This window comes from Rhinatrema bivittatum, chromosome 6, assembly GCF_901001135.1.
Source record: "Rhinatrema bivittatum chromosome 6, aRhiBiv1.1, whole genome shotgun sequence".
Lineage (NCBI taxonomy): Eukaryota > Metazoa > Chordata > Amphibia > Gymnophiona > Rhinatrematidae > Rhinatrema > Rhinatrema bivittatum.
The window spans coordinates 3,156,811-3,177,885 of NC_042620.1; the positions used below are offsets into that span (position 1 = coordinate 3,156,811).

At 44.7% G+C, this 21,075-nt stretch overlaps 1 protein-coding gene across 1 annotated transcript in view; it reads left to right on the top strand.

Moving 5' to 3' along the window:
* LOC115093343 (adenylate cyclase type 10-like) overlaps window positions 1-21,075 on the top strand; it is a gene marked incomplete in the record, with an annotated part of 787,628 nt that overhangs the window by 290,597 nt on the left and 475,956 nt on the right. The window contains 2 exon segments of the mRNA XM_029604970.1: window positions 12,548-12,634; window positions 13,621-13,901. Of these exon segments, the coding sequence (XP_029460830.1) occupies window positions 12,548-12,634; window positions 13,621-13,901 (368 nt within the window).

The window sequence follows — 21,075 nt, forward strand, 5'->3', positions numbered from 1 at the left end:
GCCTTCCGCCATGTTCTCCTGAGGCCTAAGGTGTGCGCGCGGCGCGGCTCCGACTCAAGTACCAGCTGTGGCGTGAACCTCAGGGGCATCCCCCTGAGATGACGTCATCATCACCAGATATTTAAGGTCTCTTGTTTTGCTAGCTAATCGAGTTAGCAAAGGGTTTCCTACCTAGCTGCCTCCAGGTATTGCTGCGGATGGGATTCACTCTCCGCTTACCTTGCTACTTTGCCTCCTCGGACTTTACCAGGGGTACCCGCTCCTCGGGGGCCTCGCTCTCTCTCTTGCTTTTCAGGTCGCAGTCTGGAACCAGTACTCGCTCCTCGAGGGCCCACGTTCCAGGACCTGCTACTGAATATAACTTCTGCCAGGAAGTCACCGCTGCCTACAACACCAGTGAGTTACCATTGCTCTCTCAGAGCTTTCCCTGGAACCAGGTACTCGCTCCTCGAGGGCCTAATGCATTCCAGCTCCTGGGCTGCTTCTAAGAGACTATTGTGTGAGTGTTACCATCAAGGCTCTGTTCCTAAACTCTGCATCCCCTGCCTACTCACTATATTCAGCTTCTCTTCAGCTCAGTTATCCAGGATCACTGTTCCAGTGCCTGAGGGACTACAGCCCAGCCGGGCTCTTCCAGCTCACTACAGCCACCTCTGGTGGTTCTTTAAAATAGTTTAATTAAAGATCTAGTGTGTGTCTGTCTCCATACTCTGAGCCTGACCGGTGATCCCTTTCGGGATCTTCCCCCGTGGGCATAGTCATCTGCCACCGGCCCAAGGATCCACCCACAATTATCACAAATAATAACAGAATCCCCTCCTCCCAAGTCCTTGAAGATTGCCGCCCCCTCTTCGAAGTGATCCTAGGAGTGAATTACCTGAGCTGAGGCAACCCCCTTCCCCCCCTTCCCCACCATGCTCAGAGCTCGTGAGCCAAGGCACCTTCAGATAGCAGGGTCACTATTCCAGCTGTGACTTTAGTTTTTTCAGTCATTTTTGCGACTCTTGCGGAACTCAAGAGCCGTGATGGAATTGTTTCATGTTTTGTCAAATGTCGCATTAGACTGAAAATATTAGGAACCTTCAAACCTGAAGTAAAAAAAACACCTAAAGCTTTACAGCTCCGAGTCTCACCACAATACTCTAACTCTCTCATCTTAGTTCTTAGACTTCTGGCATTGGCATAAAGGCATTTCAAAGTGTGTTTTTTGTTTGTTTTAGAAATATAAAATATGCCATACTGTGTCAGACCAAGGATCCATCAAGCCCAGCATCCTGTGTCCAACAATGGGCAATCCAAGTCACGAGTACCTAGCAAGTACCTAAATATTAAATAGATCCCAAGCTACTATTGCTTATTCATTATTAGCAGTTTATAGACTTCTCTTCTAGGAACTTTTCCAAATCTTTTTTAAACCCAGTTTTACGTAATCACATAGTCTGGCAAGGAATTCCATAGCTTCTATTATCTGAGAGAGTAAATAACCGATTTACATTAATCTGTTTAAGTCCTTTCAGGATTTTGTAGACCTCTATCATATCCCCCTCAGCCATCTCTTCTCCAAACTGCACTTCAGCTTTTTCTCATAGGGGAGCCATTCCATGCTCCTTAACATTTTGGTAGCCCTTCTCTGTACCTTCTCCATCGCAATTATATCTTTTTTGAGATGCGGTGACCAGAACTGTACACAGTATTCAAGGTGCGGTCTAACCATGGAGCGATACAGAGGCATTATGACATTTTCCATTTTATTAACCATTCCCTTCCTAATAATTCCCAACATTCTGTTTGCTTTTTTGACTGCTGCAGCACACTGAGCCGATGATTTTAAAGTATTATCCACTATGACGCCTAGATCTCTTTCTTGGGTTGTAGCACCTAATATGGAACCCAACATTGTGTAATTATAGCATGGGTTATTTTTCCCTATATGCATCACCTTGCACTTGTCCACATTAAATTTCGTCTGCCATTTGGAAGCCCAATCTTCCAGCCTCGCAAGGTCCTCTGCTTTGTGTGTTGGGCCATTGATTGATTTGTTTAAGTCCTAGGGTTGATAGAGCGTCTGTGATTATTGCACATGTGGGTGAGTGGGGGAGGGTGTCAATGTGTATGTTGAAGTTTCCTAAAATAATGATGGGCTTATTAAGTGTTAAATTGGTGATCATGAATTCTATTAATGGGTAGCAGTTCTGGTCTAAACAGCCCGGGGGTTAGTATACTAGGCAGATTTGTAGTTTTGCTGAGTCGAATAGGGCAATTTCAAAGGGGGGACATATTTTTCTTGGGATTAGTTTCATCTGTAGATTTTTTTTTATGATTAATATAATTCCTCCACCTTTTTTTTTTTGGTCTGGGGATTGTGAAGGTTCTATAGGTAGGGTTGTTAATTTGGTTGATTAAAACAGAGTCTGTGATTTTTATCCATGTTTCCGTGATAGCTATGAAGTCTGGTTTAGAATCGTTAAGTAGGTCAGTGAGTATGGGAATTTTTTTCACTATGGATTGGGCGTTAAAGAGTAAGAATGATAGGAGTATGTACTTGCAATATAGATTCTGGTTGTTGTGTGTAATGTTTATGTGGTGGTACTCACTTTCTTTCTTTGGTTTTCGTCATCTTTCTTTAATTGGAGTTTCTGGCAATTTTCTGTTTTGTTGGTTCCATTGTTGTCTACAGCTGGGAGCATGTAATTTGCCATTTCTGGTGGTGGGCTGCAAGTAAAAACAGCAGGAGTTAATAACGTGCATTAGAGTTCACACTAAGGGCGCACAAAGGGGGGTGCCCTTTTGTCGTGCTCAAGCGCCGGTTTTAGCTGCTTCCTCTGCGTTCCCGATGATGTCAGGGAGCGGGCTTGGCCTGATGAGGCGGGGAGATGCGGCGCTATAGTGATCCCGGTGTCTGGGTTGGGTCGTGCCTCGGGGAGAGGCGGTGAGGTCAATGTCATTTCACCTCTTCCTGTCGGTGAGTGATGTCAGTGAGCTTCAGGTGGAGCCTTTTAAATGGCTCTGGCGCCTGTTTTAGCTCCTTCCTCGGCACTCCCGATGAAGTCAGGGAGCGGGCGTGGCCTGATGAGGCAGGGAGATGCAGCGCTGTGGCGATCCCAGTGTCCATCCAGGTCGGGTTGTACCTCGGGGAGAGGCAATTAGGTTGGGGTCGTTTCACCTCTTCCTGTCGGAGACAGGATGCGAGACCTGGGAAGAGGAGGTGAACCCCAGGCAGAACCTATTGGATTACATGCTCAAAGTACAAGAGCGCTTAAAGAAGGCTAGTGAAACACCCACCTATGTCTGGAAAAAGATGAACATTCTCAAGTTAGAGCTTATAATTGTCCCACAGTCCAACATCACTTTCAGCCAGGAGTCCAGTTCCTTGTCCTCCTGCCATCATCAGAGAGCAAGCTGTTATCCTGTTGGCAGGGACTCTATGAAGTGTTGGAGAAAACAGGGCCTGTGGACTACAAAATAGCTCAGCCTCATAAACAGAAGAAGCCACAGATATACTGTAGGAAATATCCCAATTTGGGTTATATGCAGATATATGCAGAGGAAAAAATGCACATTGCCAGTTCTGCCATGGGCAGTCAAAAGGAAACTCTTCAGTGCTGTGTACGTGAATAGATTTATTAGCCTTGCTAGCCAAGCTGGAGTCAAATGGGGCCAAGGAAAGCATATGGACACATGGTGCTGTGTGGGAATCGGTGCTGCAATAATACTGGGGCCTCTTTTTATGGATATTCCCTGTCAAATGTGAACAACTGTCTTTCATCAGAACTGATTGCTTAATGAACCTGGAGTTGAGACAAAGGGGGAAGGTATGCTAATTAAAAGCCTTAATTATGCATTTACCTGACTATGCATGAGTAACTGAATTATGCATAGGTGAGCTCTTGAAAAATAGCAGGGGGCCAATACTCAAGGTCATCTGATCTAAGCCCTTCTGAAGAGGTCAGCCAATCAAGACCCAAAAGAGAAAGAGGCTTTCCCCCTGTGCATCCTGGGCCAAGATGAGTTGCCTGACAAGGTCTAAGAGACTTGAGAATTGAACAGTCTGTCACTTCAGTAACTGTGACTGTCCTCTCTGCTTGTAACCTGCGAAGAAAGGGACCTCCCAACCAACCCAAGAATGTAAGCTACTGCCAGCCACATGGTAAGAACCTGGGTAGTAAGGGACAGCTTATAAGCATTCAAAAGTAAGTCTCTGCTAAAGAGAGGTGAGACCAGCAGATATTAATGGTAATTTGATAAGCACTGGATGTCAGATATACTTTTGTAACTATTGGTTTTTTTATTATCCCAGGACAAGCAGGATGCTAGTCCTCACATATGGGTGAAGTCACCGACGGAGCCCAGCACGGGAAATCTTTCTGTCAAAGTTTCTAGAAACCTTTGACCGGCCGTGTGAGGCCACTGAGCATGCCCAGCATGCTATGATATTCTCTGCCACAGGTGTCTCTCTTCAGTCTTTGCTTTTCCGCGCTGCCGTTCGCATCGCAGGACTGGAGCCATTGCGTTCACAATTCTTGTGATTGAAAAAGTCGATATTTTCCATATTTTTTATATTCTCTTTCATAGGAGTCTCTCAAGCTCGCCAGCTGGTGAGTACCATTCCCTTGATTTCTCATATTTTCAAGGAATCCCTTTCCTCACATTCACATCTATCGACAGCCGTCGATTCCAAAATGGCAATGGGATTCAAAAAGTGCCCTATTTGTAATAGAAATATGTCGATAACCGACCCGCATTTGGAATGTGTACTCTGCCTCGGAGAAAAACACGATGTCAGTACATGCCCCAAAAGTGCGGAAATGACAGTAAAAGGACGGAAAGCCAGACAAGAGAAGATGGAACATTTGTTTCAACTTCAGTTAATTCCCTCTCCCTCGAAATCATCGAGGTCGTCTCCGGCCGGAGCGACCAAGAGAGCTTTACTTAAAAAGCCGCGTCCGGATGGATCCGGTGATCGCCTGTCCTCACCATCGTCGGTGCTATCGACCAAATTGGCAGAACACCAAAAATCCAAGCATCGGCACCGATATCGACGTCCGTCATCTTCCACATCGATGTCCCAGGACGAATCGATGTCAAAGCGGCCCCGAGAACAGGAAACGCCGGCACCTTTGATATCTGGGCCTTCGTCTTCACCGATTTCAACTACAACCCGCACTTCGTCGATGGAGGCATCTGTACCGCCACTGTGTACAACATCGGTGAATTCACCACTTGTACAGCCGGAATTGTCTATCTTAATAAGACAAGCGGTCATACAGGCTCTTCAAGAGCAAAATTTTCCGGCAGTTCCGTCGATGCCGACACCTTCCGTGTCGATGCCGATGCTTTCAGCATCGATGCCGATACCTGCAGCATCGATGCCGATGCCCCCAGCATCGATGCCGATGCCGATGACTTCAACATCGATCCCGATGCCTCCAGCATTGATGCCGGTAATAGTACCGATGCCGGTGGGACCACCGATGCCGGCGCCTTTTTTGCCGCCGAGGACTTCGACCGGTTTCATAACCACTATACCAAGGCTCTGGACACAATTGACATCATTCTTTGCTCATATTCCATCGAGCCCCTTGATGTCAGTACCTATTCCATCGATGTCGATGACTTCGGTGCCGCTTCCACCGATGACAACATCGAGAACATCCCCGATACCATCGAGGCAACCTGCATTAGAACCTCCAGAAGTTCAAGATGATGCTTTTTATCGACGCCTTTTACAAAGGTATCAAGATGTAATCGATAAATTACCATCTACTAGGCCACATACTACTTCTGCAGGATTTTCCATCGATGATCCACAGCCAGGCCCTTCAGACCTCCATGTCCCATCTAAATCAATGCCAAAATCACCTTATAGAGAAGATTCTGATGATTCCTGGGATGATGAACCCTCTCATTTTTCTTTAGAGGAATTCATGTCTAACCCTTCTTCTCCAGATCAAAGAAAGAAGTCACCCCCAGAGGATCATTCGTTCTCCTCATTCATACAAAGCATGGCTGACTCGATTCCATTCAAGCTTACAGCAGAGGAAGACACCAGAGCACAACCCTTGAGGTTTTACAGTTTGTTGACCCACCCAAACAAGTACTGGCAGTACCAGTACATGAGGTTTTACTAGATCTCCAAAAACGAATTTGGGAACACCCAGCTTCTACTCCTGCAATAAATAAACATGTGGACACTACTTACATAGTCCAACCAGCTCCAGGCTACCACAAGCAGCAATTACCACACCAGTCTGTAGTAGTGGAGTCGGCACAGAAAAAATCTAAACGTGTGTGCCCACACTCATCCATCCCACCTGGTAGAGACTACAGATTCCTAGACACACTAGGGAAAAAGGTCTATCAGAGTTCCATGTTGAGCACCAAGATTTCTGCTTATCAACTCTATATCACTCAATACCAGAGGAACCTCTGGAAGCAGATGGAAGAGTTTGTAACCTCCTTACCCACTCAGTTCCAGGAGCCTGCACAAGCCGTAATATCCAAGGGACTGGAGGCAGGCAAACATGAGGTGAGAGCAGTCTATGATAATTTTGAGACTGCTTCCAGGACAGCAGCAGCTGGAATCACTGCTCGCAGATGGGCCTGGCTCAAAGCATCTGACCTCAGGGTTGAAGTACAAGAAAACTTGTGGACCTGCCCTGTCTTGGTGACAATCTGTTTGGGGACAAAATTCAAGAAGCTGTTCAACAGCTTAAGGACCACACTGAGACTCTTCGTCAACTGTCTCAAACTCCACAAAAGCCTGCTACTCAGTCTTCTCGTCATCCTCCACGAAGAGATATGCGACGTTCCTATTACAGGCCACGTAGATACTACCCCCACACTTCTAGGGGTAGGTCCACTAGACCTATACAACGCTCCCAGGCCAGACAATCGAGGCCTGCTCGTCCACAACCTCCTGCACAGACGGGCCCTGCAACAGGCTTTTGAAACAAGGACCAGAGAACAAACCCAACCTTTCAATCTCAAGCCAAATCTACCAGTGGGTGGAAGAATATCTCACTTTCACACAAATTGACAAAACATGACATCAGATCAATGGGTATTTTCCATAGTCTCTCGAGGCTACAAACTAAATTTCACCTCAATTCCTCCAGAATTTTCACCAACTTCCTGCCCACGTCAAAATTCTCAACTGCATCAATTACAGGCAGAATTATCCACCCTTCTGAGAGCCAGGGCCATACAACTAGTGCCCCGGACACAGCAGGGCAGAGGATTTTACTCCCGATACTTCCTCATTCCAAAGAAAACCGGAGGCCTACGTCCCATCCTAGATCTCAGAAATCTCAACAAATTTCTGAAGAAAGAAAAATTCAGGATGGTGTCTTTAGGCACCATGCTTCCACTTCTTCAAGCAAGAGATTGGCTTTGTTCTCTGGATCTTCAAGATGCTTATGCTCACATTCCAATATACCCTCCTCATCGCAAGTACCTGCGCTTCACTGTAGACCATCAACATTACCAATACAGAGTTCTACCCTTTGGACTTGCATCTGCTCCCAGAGTCTTCACCAAATGTCTAGCGGTAATAGCAGGACACTTACACAAAGAAGGTGTCCATGTTTTCCCATATCTAGACGACTGGCTCATAAGGAGTCAATCTCAACAAGGAGCTCTCACTTCTCTCACTCGAACGATTGCTCTACTTCACTCCATGGGATTTCTCATCAATTATCAAAAATCCCATCTCACGCCAACTCATCTGCTTCAATTCATAGGAGCAGAGTTGAACACAGATCTAGCAAAGGCCATTCTACCTATAGATCGTGCAGATGCCCTCATTCTACTAGCAAACTCCATTTCCTTACGGACACAAACCACAGCCCATCAGTTTCTGATACTGCTAGGTCATATAGCCTCCACGGTTCACGTTACACCAATGGCAAGGCTTGCCATACGAATTGCCCAATGGACTTTACAATCACAATGAATTCAAGCCATTCAACCACTACATTATCCAATTCAAGTGACCCACCAACTAAGATTATCTCTACTTTGGTGGACCAACAAAGACAACCTGTGCAAAGGCCTACCCTTTCAACAACCAGTCCCAGAGATAACTTTAACTACAGATGCATCCATCTTGGGATGGGGAGCTCATGTAGACAATCTCCACACTCAAGGGACTTGGACAAAACTCGAAGCAACATCAAATCAATTTTCTGGAACTTCGAGCTATACGTTATGCGCTGCATGCATTCAAGGACTGCCTTTCACACAAGACTGTTCTAATCCAAACAGACAACACAGTAGCCATGTGGTACATCAACAAACAGGGAGGTACGGGCTCGTATCTGCTTTGTCAAGAAGCTGCACAAATTTGGGGCTGGGCCCTGAACCACTCAATGTTCCTACGAGCCACTTATCTAGCAGGCATTCACAATGTAGTGGCAGATTGACTCAGTCGTCAATTCCAACCACACGAATGGTCCCTGGATCCTGCAGTAGCGACCAGGATATTTCAGCATTAGGGACAACCAACAATAGACCTCTTTGCGTCACATCTGAATCACAAAGTGGACAAATTCTGTTCTCTCCACAAACAGAAGAATCAACCATCCAAGGACGCCTTCGCTCGCCCTTGGAGCTCAGGCCTACTATACGCGTATCCTCTGATACCACTCATAACCAAAACTCTAGTGAAGCTACAACAGGACAAAGGGTCCATGATACTCATAGCCCCATACTGGCCTCGACAAGTATGGTTCCCCACACTGCTAGACCTCTCAGTCAGGGATCCAATTCGTCTGGGAGTAGCTCCCACTCTCATAACTCAGGATCAGGGTCGGTTGCGCCATCCCAACCTTCAATCCCTATCCCTGACGGCATGGATGTTGAAAGCTTGATCTTGCAACCATTCAATCTTTCATCCAATATATCTCAAGTGCTTATAGCTTCACGTAAACCTTCCACACGAAAGCACTATTCTTCTAAATGGAAGAGGTTCACTTTGTGGTGCTCCGAAAAGAACATAAATCCTTTCACCTGCCCCACAACTTCTCTACTAGACTACTTATACCATCTTTCGGAAGCTGGTCTCCAGACTTCATCGGTAAGAGTATGCAATCTCTGCATACCATAACAAGATAGGAGATGCACCTATTTCCACACAACCTCTCATAAGTAGATTTATGAGAGGTTTAACTCACCTTAAGCCACCAATTCGACCACCTGTCACAGAATGGGATCTGAATTTGGGACTAACAAGACTCATGCGTTCTCCTTTCGAGCCCATGGATTCTTGTGATCTTAAATTTCTCACATGGAAAACTATCTTCCTTATAGCCATTATATCAGCTAGAAGGGTTAGTGAGTTACAAGCACTTGTCACGTACACACCTTATACTAAGTTCCTACATGACAAAGTGGTTCTACGTACACATCCAAAATTCCTTCCCAAGGTAGTTACGGAATTCCACTTGAATCAATCCATAAATTTACCCATATTCTTTCCAAGGCCTCATTCCCATCCAGGAGAAGCAGCCTTACATACCTTGGATTGTAAGCGTGCACTAGCTTTTTATATAGACTGCACTGCAGTACACAGACAATCCACACAGCTGTTTTTCTCCTAGACCCAAACAAATCAGGTAAAGCAGTGGGTAAACATACTTTATCAAATTGGCTAGCAGATTGCATACAATTTTGCTATGAAAAAGCAGGCCTTCCTCTCCAAGGGCGAGTAAAGGCGCATTCAGTACGAGCAATGTCAACCTCAGTAGCACACTATCGTTCAGTGCCAATCCTCGACATATGTAAAGCAGCAACATGGAGTTCTCTTCACACTTTTGCAGCTCATTACTGCCTAGACAAACAAGGACGACAAGATTCGACCTACGGACAATCTGTCTTAAAGAATTTGTTTCCAGCTTAATCCCAACTCCTTCCACATCCAATCTTCTGTGATCTCCGGCTGACTCCTTTTCAACAACAATACTTCACTACAAAATGACTCAGCCTCTAACTTGCTATTCACCCATATGTGAGGACTAGCATCCTGCTTGTCCTGGGATAAAGCAAAATTGCTTACCTTGTAATAGGTGTTATCCCAGGACAGCAGGATGTAGTCCTCACCGAACCCACCCGCCACCCGGCGGAGTTGGGCTCATATCCTTTTATGATTTAATTATTAAACTTTTTTGCTACATACTAGACTGAATAGAGACACCTGTGGCAGAGAATATCATAGCATGCTGGGCATGCTCAGTGGCCTCACACGGCCGGTCAAATGTTTCTAGAAACTTTGACAGAAAGATTTCCCGCACTGGGCTCCATCGGTGACGTCACCCATATGTGAGGACTACATCCTGCTGTCCTGGGATAACACCTATTACAAGGTAAGCAATTTTGCTTTACCTTTGTCCCCAGTTGCCTGTGTGTTTCCTCATGCAAAGTGTTAATGCTTAGCCTTGTGTAATTTTGGAATAAAGGAGATTTGTTTTGTTTGGCACTTTGGCTAATCTTCTAACAACAAACAGAAGTGTCGCTGATAAATAGTAGGCACATACCTAAAGGGAGGTGGAGTTAGAAATCAGAGCTCTTCTCCCTAGAATACCATTTAAACCTCCTGAAGAAATCAGTGCCCCAGGAATGTGGTATGGTACAGGAAGGAGAGTTTGGCCCTGAAGTTGGGTCAAAGGAGGAGCAATCCCAAGTTCTCTTTGGTGAACAGCTGTCCACTAGACAGATAACTGACTTAAAGGAATTGGTTGAGAGAGAGATCTTTATGAACCTGCCTGGTCATAGCCACTTGGTGCTACATGACATCCTGATGGCTCCTGGAGTGGTGGTACGACAGAGGCCTTATTGGATCCCTAAGGCCAGGTGCAGTATCATCAAGGCCAAAGTGAAGGAAATACTCCAGCTCAGCATAATTGAGAAGTCCAACAATGACTGGTCCTCATCCATTGTATAAATGCCGAATCCAGATGGAAGCATCAGGTTCTGTATTGACTTCAAGAAGGTCAACAAGATCTCAAAACTGAATGCCTATCCAATGCCAAGAGTGGATGAACTGATTGAGTGCTTGGGTCATCCCAGTTCATCTCTACCTTCATTCTTACCAAAGGGTATTGTCAGGTGCCTCTCACGTCCTCAGAGAAAGAGAAGACAGTGTTCTCGATGCCTGCTGGGCTGTTCCAGGTCACAGTACTCCTGTTTGGCCTTTATGGCTCCCCCACAATGTTCCAACGATTGGAGGATTGGCGCAGCCTCAGAGGATCCTTCTTCCTCCTCTTCAAGCACAAAAGTACTTGTGTTCCAAAGTTGTGTTTCACTGTAGAGCAGCCATTTTGCTTTGTTTTAAGTCAATGGGCATCCATTTTGCAAAAAATAACACACATCCTAAAAATCATCACAAAACTTTCCCAAACCATTGCTGCTGCAAAAGTACACCCTCAGAAAAATGCCTCTGATGCCCTTCAGTCATCTAGCAGCCCAATTAATTCCCTAACAGGCTTTTTGCTTTGAATGTGTTTGAAAAAGATTTTATTAAAATTCGCCCTTGGCATGTATTTCTAACTTGCCAGTACTTATGCTCTTGTCTACTTTCATCATTGGGCTTGCTTTTCATTTTTGAACAATCCATTTTGATTGTAACTATCTCCTTTACCTCACCATTAAACCATGCTGGCATTTGTTCGGTCTTCCTTCAACCTTTTCTAATGGATGCAAAATATTTTATGTAGGCTTCCAAAATGTTATTTAAAGAAAATGTCCACATGTCATGCAACCTTTTAATCTTTACAGCTGCTCCTTTTAGGTTTTTTTTTTTCTAATTCCCTGGTGACAGGAGGGAACCCCATACACTTTAACTTCATGATACCTCCCAGAGGCTAATAGCACTGCCCAGGTGGCCGTTCTATGTCTCCTGCAGCCATAAGCCTTCTGGACATTGTTTTTTTTGGCTGCATGGAAGGAGAGATGCTCCCCATCCTAGTGTCACTCCAGCTTGAACAACAGCTTCCAAGAGAAGAAATAAATTCCCACCATCAGCAGCACCTTATATTGTACGCATGCACACTCCCTCCTGAGGTTCTTCCCCACAATATCACTTAGATCCCATCCCCTTAATAAATCTCTGCCAGAATGATACACGACTCAACCAGTGTTTCTGCAAGGGCCCATCTCATCTAGGGACCAGTACCTGCATGAAATCCACTTTGAAGTGCCTGGAAAACGGAATATAAATAAATAAACAAATTTTCAGCATGATATATTTGCATATTCTAGGTTACCAGTGATCACAAATTTATCTCATGCATATTCATTGTGGATATGCACAAGGTCCAACTGGCTGTGACATCCCCAGGACAGGTTTGGACTGACAGAGATAGAACCCTCATAGTTTGACAGGAATGAAATGGCTTCCTGAGATTTCCAAGTGAGGCAAACAGTTCACTGATTTCTGAGGTGAAATTTGTAGGATACTTAACAAAATTATTTTTTCCTGGTAGGTGGCACACATCTATCTAAAGAAATTTAATATGCAGTTCTCTTGCTAATAATTTTTTCTCTTTCTTATCAGTTCCCCTTTTCCAGGGAGGTTTCTCTCATGGACCCTGAGACCATAAAACTAGAGAGGAACAAATTTCTAAATAAAGTGCTAAAGCAGGTGAGGCAAAATAAAAGAAAGAGAGGAGCAGATATAGAAATCAGGCAGGAGTGAGGAGTGGGGGCACAGGGCCATGTGACCAAGGCAGGAGCAAGGACAGGGGAAGACGGTCATCTCCCAAGGCAAGAATGAGAAGGTGAGAACCCAGAGCCAGGTGAGGGTGGGGAGGTAGGGGCGGTGAGCAGAGCCATCAAAGGCACAAAGCCAAACCATCAAGCAAGGAGTGGGGAGACAACAGCAAAAGGGAGGGCTAGGTCATGTGACCAGGACAGGAGCAAGGACAGGGGAAGACGTCATCTCCCAAGGCAAGAATGAGAAGGTGAGAACCCAGAGCCAGGTGAGGGTGGGGAGGTAGGGGCGGTGAGCAGAGCCATCAAAGGCACAAAGCCAAACCATCAAGCAAGGAGTGGGGAGACAACAGCAAAAGGGAGGGCTAGGTCATGTGACCAGGACAGGAGCAAGGACAGGGGAAGACGTCATCTCCCAAGGCAAGAATGAGAAGGTGAGAACCCAGAGCCAGGTGAGGGTGGGGAGGTAGGGGCGGTGAGCAGAGCCATCAAAGGCACAAAGCCAAACCATCAAGCAAGGAGTGGGGAGACAACAGCAAAAGGGAGGGCTAGGTCATGTGACCAGGACAGGAGCAAGGACAGGGGAAGACGTCATCTCCCAAGGCAAGAATGAGAAGGTGAGAACCCAGAGCCAGGTGAGGGTGGGGAGGTAGGGGCGGTGAGCAGAGCCATCAAAGGCACAAAGCCAAACCATCAAGCTAGGAATGAGGAGTGGGGAGACAACAGCAAAAGGGAGGGCTAGGTCATGTGACCAGGACAGGAACAAGGAGGTGAGGACACTCCATGCAGTTAGGGCATAGGTGAAGAGTGAGGAATAGAAAGCAGTGCAGCCAGGCAGGTGTGAAGAGGGGGACACAGAACAAAGCAAAAGTGAAGAGGAGGGGGCATTAATCCTGCATTTCTTGGATTTTCTTTCAGGCTACAGAGAAGGAATATTTGGTGTTAATAATAGATCAGGCACATTACATAGATAAACTCTCCTGGGATTTTTTGGCTGAGATTTTTTACACAATACCAATATTTTTGGTCATGGCACAGTGTCCCTGCCGCCTACAACATTCTATATATCCTTCAGCCTTAAAGATTTTGAAGAGTAAGAAGACTTTCTACATTCACCTGAAGGAACTGAGTTCCTCTGTCATCCCAGAACTGGCCTGCCAAACTCTGGGAGTTGTCAGCATTCCCAAAGAACTGGAACTGTGAGTACCTACCGAGGGCAACTGCACTACATATGCAACATGCACACACAGACAGAAATGCACTCTCACACACACATGTGCAACATGCACACACAGACAGAAATATACTCACACACACGTGCAATATGCATACACAGACAGAAATGTACTCACACACGTGCGATATGCACACATGGATAGAAATGTACTCACACACGTGCGATATGCATGCATGGATAGAAATGTACTCACACACGTGCAATATGCACGCAAGGATTGAAATGTACTCACATACATGCAATATATAGAAACATAGACACATAGAAATGACGGCAGAAGAAGACCAAACGGCCCATCCAGTCTGCCCAGCAAGCGTCACACATTTTTTTCTCATACTTATCTGTTTCTCTTAGCTCTTTGGTTCTATTTCCCTTCCACCCCCACCATTAATGTAGAGAGCAGTGATGGAGCTGCATCCGAGTGAAATATCAAGCTTGATTAGTTAGGGGTAGTAACCGCCGCAATAAGCAAGCTACACCCATGCTTATTTGTTTTACCCAGACTATGTTATTCAGCCCTTATTGGTTGTTTTTCTTCTCCCCTGCCGTTGAAGCAGGGAGCTATGCTGGATATGCGTGAAGTATCAGTTTTTCTTCTCCCCTGCCGTTGAAGCAGAGAGCTATGCTGGATATGCGTGAAGTATCAGTTTTTCTTCTCCCCTGCCGTTGAAGCAGGGAGCTATGCTGGATATGCGTGAAGTATCAGTTTTTCTTCTCTCCTGCCGCTGAAGCAGAGAGCTATGCTGGATATGCGTGAAGTATCAGTTTTTCTTCTCCCCTGCCGTTGAAGCAGAGAGCTATGCTGGATATGCGTGAAGTATCAGTTTTTCTTCTCTCCTGCCGTTGAAGCAGGGAGCTATGCTGGATATGCGTGAAGTATCAGTTTTTCTTCTCTCCTGCCGCTGAAGCAGAGAGCTATGCTGGATATGCGTGAAGTATCAGTTTTTCTTCTCCCCTGCCTTTGAAGCAGAGAGCTATGCTGGATATGCGTGAAGTATCAGTTTTTCTTCTCCCCTGCCGTTGAAGCAGAGAGCTATGCTGGATATGCGTGAAGTATCAGTTTTTCTTCTCCCCTGCCGTTGAAGCAGAGAGCTATGCTGGATATGCGTGAAGTATCAGTTTTTCTTCTCCCCTGCCGTTGAAGCAGAGAGCTATGCTGGATATGCGTGAAGTATCAGTTTTTCTTCTCCCCTGCCGTTGAAGCAGAGAGCTATGCTGGATATGCGTGAAGTATCAGTTTTTCTTCTCCCCTGCCGTTGAAGCAGAGAGCTGTGCTGGTTATGTGTGAAGTATCAGTTTTTCTTCTCTCCTGCTGTTGAAGCAGAGAGCTATGCTGGATATGCGTGAAGTATCAGTTTTTCTTCTCCCCTGCCGTTGAAGCAGAGAGCTATGCTGGATATGCATTGCACAGTAAGAAATGCATACACAGTAAGAAATGCACTCTCACACACACATGTGCAATATGCATACACAGACAGAAATGCACTCACATGCAATATGCACACACGGATAGAAATGCACTAACACACGTGCAATATGCACACACGGATAGAAATGCACTCACATACATGCAATATGCACACACAGAAATGCACTCACACACACATGTGCAATATGCTCATAGTCAGAAACCTAGTCATACATACATGTGCAATATGCACACACAGTAAGAAGTGCACTCACACACATCCAATATGCATACGGACAGAAATGCACGCACACACATGTGTGCAATATGCAACACAGACAGAAATGCATTCACATACACACGTGCAATATGCACACACAGTAAGAAATGCACTCACACAAGTGCAATATGCACACACAGTCAGAAATGCACTCACACTTGCAGTATGCACGCACACTAAGAAATGCACTCACATACATGCAATATGCATACACAGTAAGAAATGCACTCTCACACACATATGCAAAATTCACACACGTGCAATATGCACACATGGATAGAAATGCACTCACATACATGCAATATGCATACACAGTGAGAAATGCACTCTCACACACACATGCAATATGCACACACAGTCAGAAATGCACTCACACTTGCAGTATGCACGCACACTAAGAAATGCACTCACATACATGCAATATGCATACACAGTAAGAAATGCACTCTCACACATATGCAATATTCACACACGTGCAATATGCATACATGGATAGAAATGCACTCACATACATGCAATATGCATACACAGTAAGAAATGTACTCTCACACACACATGTGCAATATGCATACACAGACAGAAATGCACTCACACACGTGCAATATGCACACATGGATAGAAATGCACTCACATACATGCAATATGCACACACAGATAGAAATGCACTCTCACACACGTGCAATATGTTCACAGACAGAAACCTAGTCATACGTACATGTGCAATATGCACACACAGTAAGAAGTACACTCACACACATCCAATATGCACACACAGACAGAAATGCACTCACACACGTGCAATATGCACACATGGATAGAAATGCACTCACACACACATGCAATATGCACACACAGATAGAAATGCACTCACACACACGTGCAATATGTTCACAGACAGAAACCTAGTCATACGTAGATGTGCAATATGCACACACAGTAAGAAGTACACTCACACACATCCAATATGCACACACAGACAGAAATGCACTCACACACATGTGCGCAATATGCAGTATTGAAAGAAATGCATTCACATACACACGTGCAATATGCACACAGAGTAAGAAATGCACTCACATACACAAGTGCAATATGCACACACAGACAGATATGCACTCACACTTGCAGTATGCACGCACACTAAGAAATGCACTCACATACATGCAATATGCATACACAGTAAGAAATGCACTCTCACACACATATGCAAAATTCACACACGTGCAATATGCACACATGGATAGAAATGCACTCACATACATGCAATATGCATACACAGTGAGAAATGCACTCTCACACACACATGCAATATGCACACACAGATAGAAATGCACTCACAAACACACGTGCAGTATGCTCACAGTCAGAAACCGACTCGTACACACACGTGCAATATGCACACACAGTAAGAAATGCACTCACACACATCCAATATGCATACGCAGACAGAAATGCACGCACACACATGCAATATGCACACACAGATAGAAATGCACTCACATACATGCAATATGCATACACAGTAAGAAATGCACTCTCACACACACATGTGCAATATGCATACACAGACAGAAATGCACTCACACACGTGCAATATGCACACATGGATAGAAATGCACTCACATACATGCAATATGCATACACAGTAAGAAATGCACTCACACACACATGCAATATGCACATACAGATAGAAATGCACTCACACACACGTGCAATATGTTCACAGACAGAAACCTAGTCATACGTACATGTGCAATATGCACACACAGTAAGAAGTACACTCACACACATCCAATATGCACACGCAGACAGAAATGCACTCACACACATGTGCGCAATATGCAATACTGAAAGAAATGCATTCACATACACACGTGCAATATGCACACAGAGTAAGAAATGCACTCACATACACAAGTGCAATATGCACACACAGGCAGAAATGCACTCACACTTGCAGTATGCACGCACACTAAGAAATGCACTCACATACATGCAATATGCATACACAGTAAGTAAGAAATGCACTCTCACACACATATGCAAAATTCACACACGTGCAATATGCACACATGGATAGAAATGCACTCACATACATGCAATATGCATACACAGTAAGAAATGCACTCTCACACACACATGCAATATGCACACACAGATAGAAATGCACTCACAAACACACGTGCAGTATGCTCCCAGTCAGAAACCTACTCGTACACACACGTGCAATATGCACACACAGTAAGAAATACACTCACACACATGCGCACAATATGCAACACAGACAGAAATGCATTCACATACACACGTGCAATATGCACATGCAGTAAGAAATGCATTCACATACACAAGTGCAATATGCACACACAGACAGAAATGCACTCACACATGCAGTATGCACGCACACTAAGAAATACATTCACAAACATGCAATATGCATACACAGTAAGAAATGCACTCACACACATATGCAATATGCACACACATAGAAATGCACTCACACACGTGCAACATGCACAAATGGATAGAAATGCACTCACATACAAGCAATATGCATACACAGTAAGAAATACACTCACACACGCATGCAATATGCACACACAGATAGAAATGCACTCACAAACACACGTTTAGTGTAATAACTGCTGTTCCATGCAGGTTACCTATCACCTTCTGTTTAGTGTAATAACTGCTGTTCCATGCAGGTTACCTCCTCACCTTCTGTTTAGTGTAATAACTGCTGTTCCATGCAGGTTACCTCTCACCTTCTGTTTAGTGTAATAACTGCCGTTCCATGCAGGTTACCTCCTTACCTTCTGTTTAGTGTAATAACTGCTGTTCCATACAGGTTACCCCTCACCTTCTGTTTAGTGTAATAACTGCTGTTCCATGCAATTTACCCCCTCACCTTCTGTTTAGTGTAATAACTGCTGTTCCATGCAGGTTACCTCTCACCTTCTGTTTAGTGTAATAACTGCCGTTCCATGCAGGTTACCTCTCACCTTCTGTTTAGTGTAATAACTGCCGTTCCATGCAGGTTACCTCTCACCTTCTGTTTAGTGTAATAACTGCCGTTCCATGCAGGTTACCTCTCACCTTCTGTTTAGTGTAATAACTGCCGTTCCATGCAGGTTACCCCCTCACCTTCTGTTTAGTGTAATAACTGCTGTTCCATGCAGGTTACCCTCTCACCTTCTGTTTAGTGTAATAACTGCTGTTCCATGCAGGTTACCCTCTCACCTTCTGTTTAGTGTAATAACTGCTGTTCCATGCAGGTTACCCTCTCACCTTCTGTTTAGTGTAATAACTGCCGTTCCATGCAGGTTACCCTCTCACCTTCTGTTTAGTGTAATAACTGCTGTTCCATGCAGGTTACCTCTCACCTTCTGTTTAGTGTAATAACTGCGGTTCCATGCAGGTTACCTCTCACCTTCTGTTTAGTGTAATAACTGCTGTTCCATGCAGGTTACCCTCTCACCTTCTGTTTAGTGTAATAACTGCTGTTCCATGCAGGTTACCTCTCACCTTCTGTTTAGTGTAATAACTGCCGTTCCATGCAGGTTACCCCCTCACCTTCTGTTTAGTGTAATAACTGCTGTTCCATGCAGGTTACCCTCTCACCTTCTGTTTAGTGTAATAACTGCTGTTCCATGCAGGTTACCCCCTCACCTTCTGTTTAGTGTAATAACTGCTGTTCCATGCAGGTTACCTCTCACCTTCTTTTTAGTGTAATAACTGCTGTTCCATGCAGGTTACCTCTCAGCTTCTGTTTAGTGTAATAACTGCTGTTCCATGCAGGTTACCTCTCACCTTCTGTTTAGTGTAATAACTGCTGTTCCATGCAGATTACCTCTCAGCTTCTGTTTAGTGTAATAACTGCTGTTCCATGCAGGTTACCTCTCACCTTCTGTTTAGTGTAATAACTGCTGTTCCATGCAGGTTACCTCTCACCTTCTGTTTAGTGTAATAACTGCTGTTCCATGCAGGTTACCTCTCAGCTTCTTTTTAGTGTAATAACTGCTGTTCCATGCAGGTTACCTCTCACCTTCTGTTTAGTGTAATAACTGCTGTTCCATGCAGGTTACCTCTCAGCTTCTGTTTAGTGTAATAACTGCTGTTCCATGCAGGTTACCCCCTCACCTTCTGTTTAGTGTAATAACTGCTGCTCCATGCAGGTTACCTCTCACCTTCTGTTTAGTATAATAACTGCTGTTCCATGCAGGTTACCTCTCACCTTCTGTTTAGTGTAATAACTGCTGTTCCATGCAGGTTACCTCTCACCTTCTGTTTAGTGTAATAACTGCTGTTCCATGCAGGTTACCTCTCACCTTCTGTTTAGTGTAATAACTGCTGTTCCATGCAGGTTACCTCTCACCTTCTGTTTAGTGTAATAACTGCTGTTCCATGCAGGTTACCCCCTCACCTTCTGTTTAGTGTAATAACTGCTGTTCCATGCAGGTTACCCTCTCACCTTCTGTTTAGTGTAATAACTGCTGTTCCATGCAGGTTACCTCTCACCTTCTGTTTAGTGTAATAACTGCTGTTCCATGCAGATTACCTCTCAGCTTCTGTTTAGTGTAATAACTGCTGTTCCATGCAGGTTACCTCTCACCTTCTGTTTAGTGTAATAACTGCTGTTCCATGCAGGTTACCTCTCACCTTCTGTTTAGTGTAATAACTGCTGTTCCATGCAGGTTACCTCTCACCTTCTGTTTAGTGTAATAACTGCTGTTCCATGCAGGTTACCTATCACCTTCTGTTTAGTGTAATAACTGCTGTTCCATGCAGGTTACCTCTCACCTTCTGTTTAGTGTAATAACTGCTGTTCCATGCAGGTTACCCCCTCACCTTCTGTTTAGTGTAATAACTGCTGTTCCATGCAGGTTACCTCTCACCTTCTGTTTAGTGTAATAACTGCTGTTCCATGCAGGTTACCTCCTCACCTTCTGTTTAGTGTAATAACTGCTGTTCCATGCAGGTTACCTCTCACCTTCTGTTTAGTGTAATAACTGCTGTTCCATGCAGGTTTCCTCCTCACCTTCTGTTTAGTGTAATAACTGCTGTTCCATGCAGGTTACCTCTCCCCCTTCTGTTTAGTGTAATAACTGCTGTTCCATGCAGGTTACCTCTCACCTTCTGTTTAGTGTAATAACTGCTGTTCCATGCAGGTTACCTCTCACCTTCTGTTTAATGTAATAACTGCTGTTCCATGCAGGTTACCTCTCACCTTCTGTTTAGTGTAATAACTGCTGTTCCATGCAGGTTACCTCTCACCTTCTGTTTAGTGTAATAACTGCTGTTCCATGCAGGTTACCTCTCACCTTCTGTTTAGTGTAATAACTGCTGTTCCATGCAGGTTACCCCCTCACCTTCTGTTTAGTGTAATAACTGCTGTTCCATGCAGGTTACCCTTCACCTTCTGTTTAGTGTAATAACTGCTGTTCCATG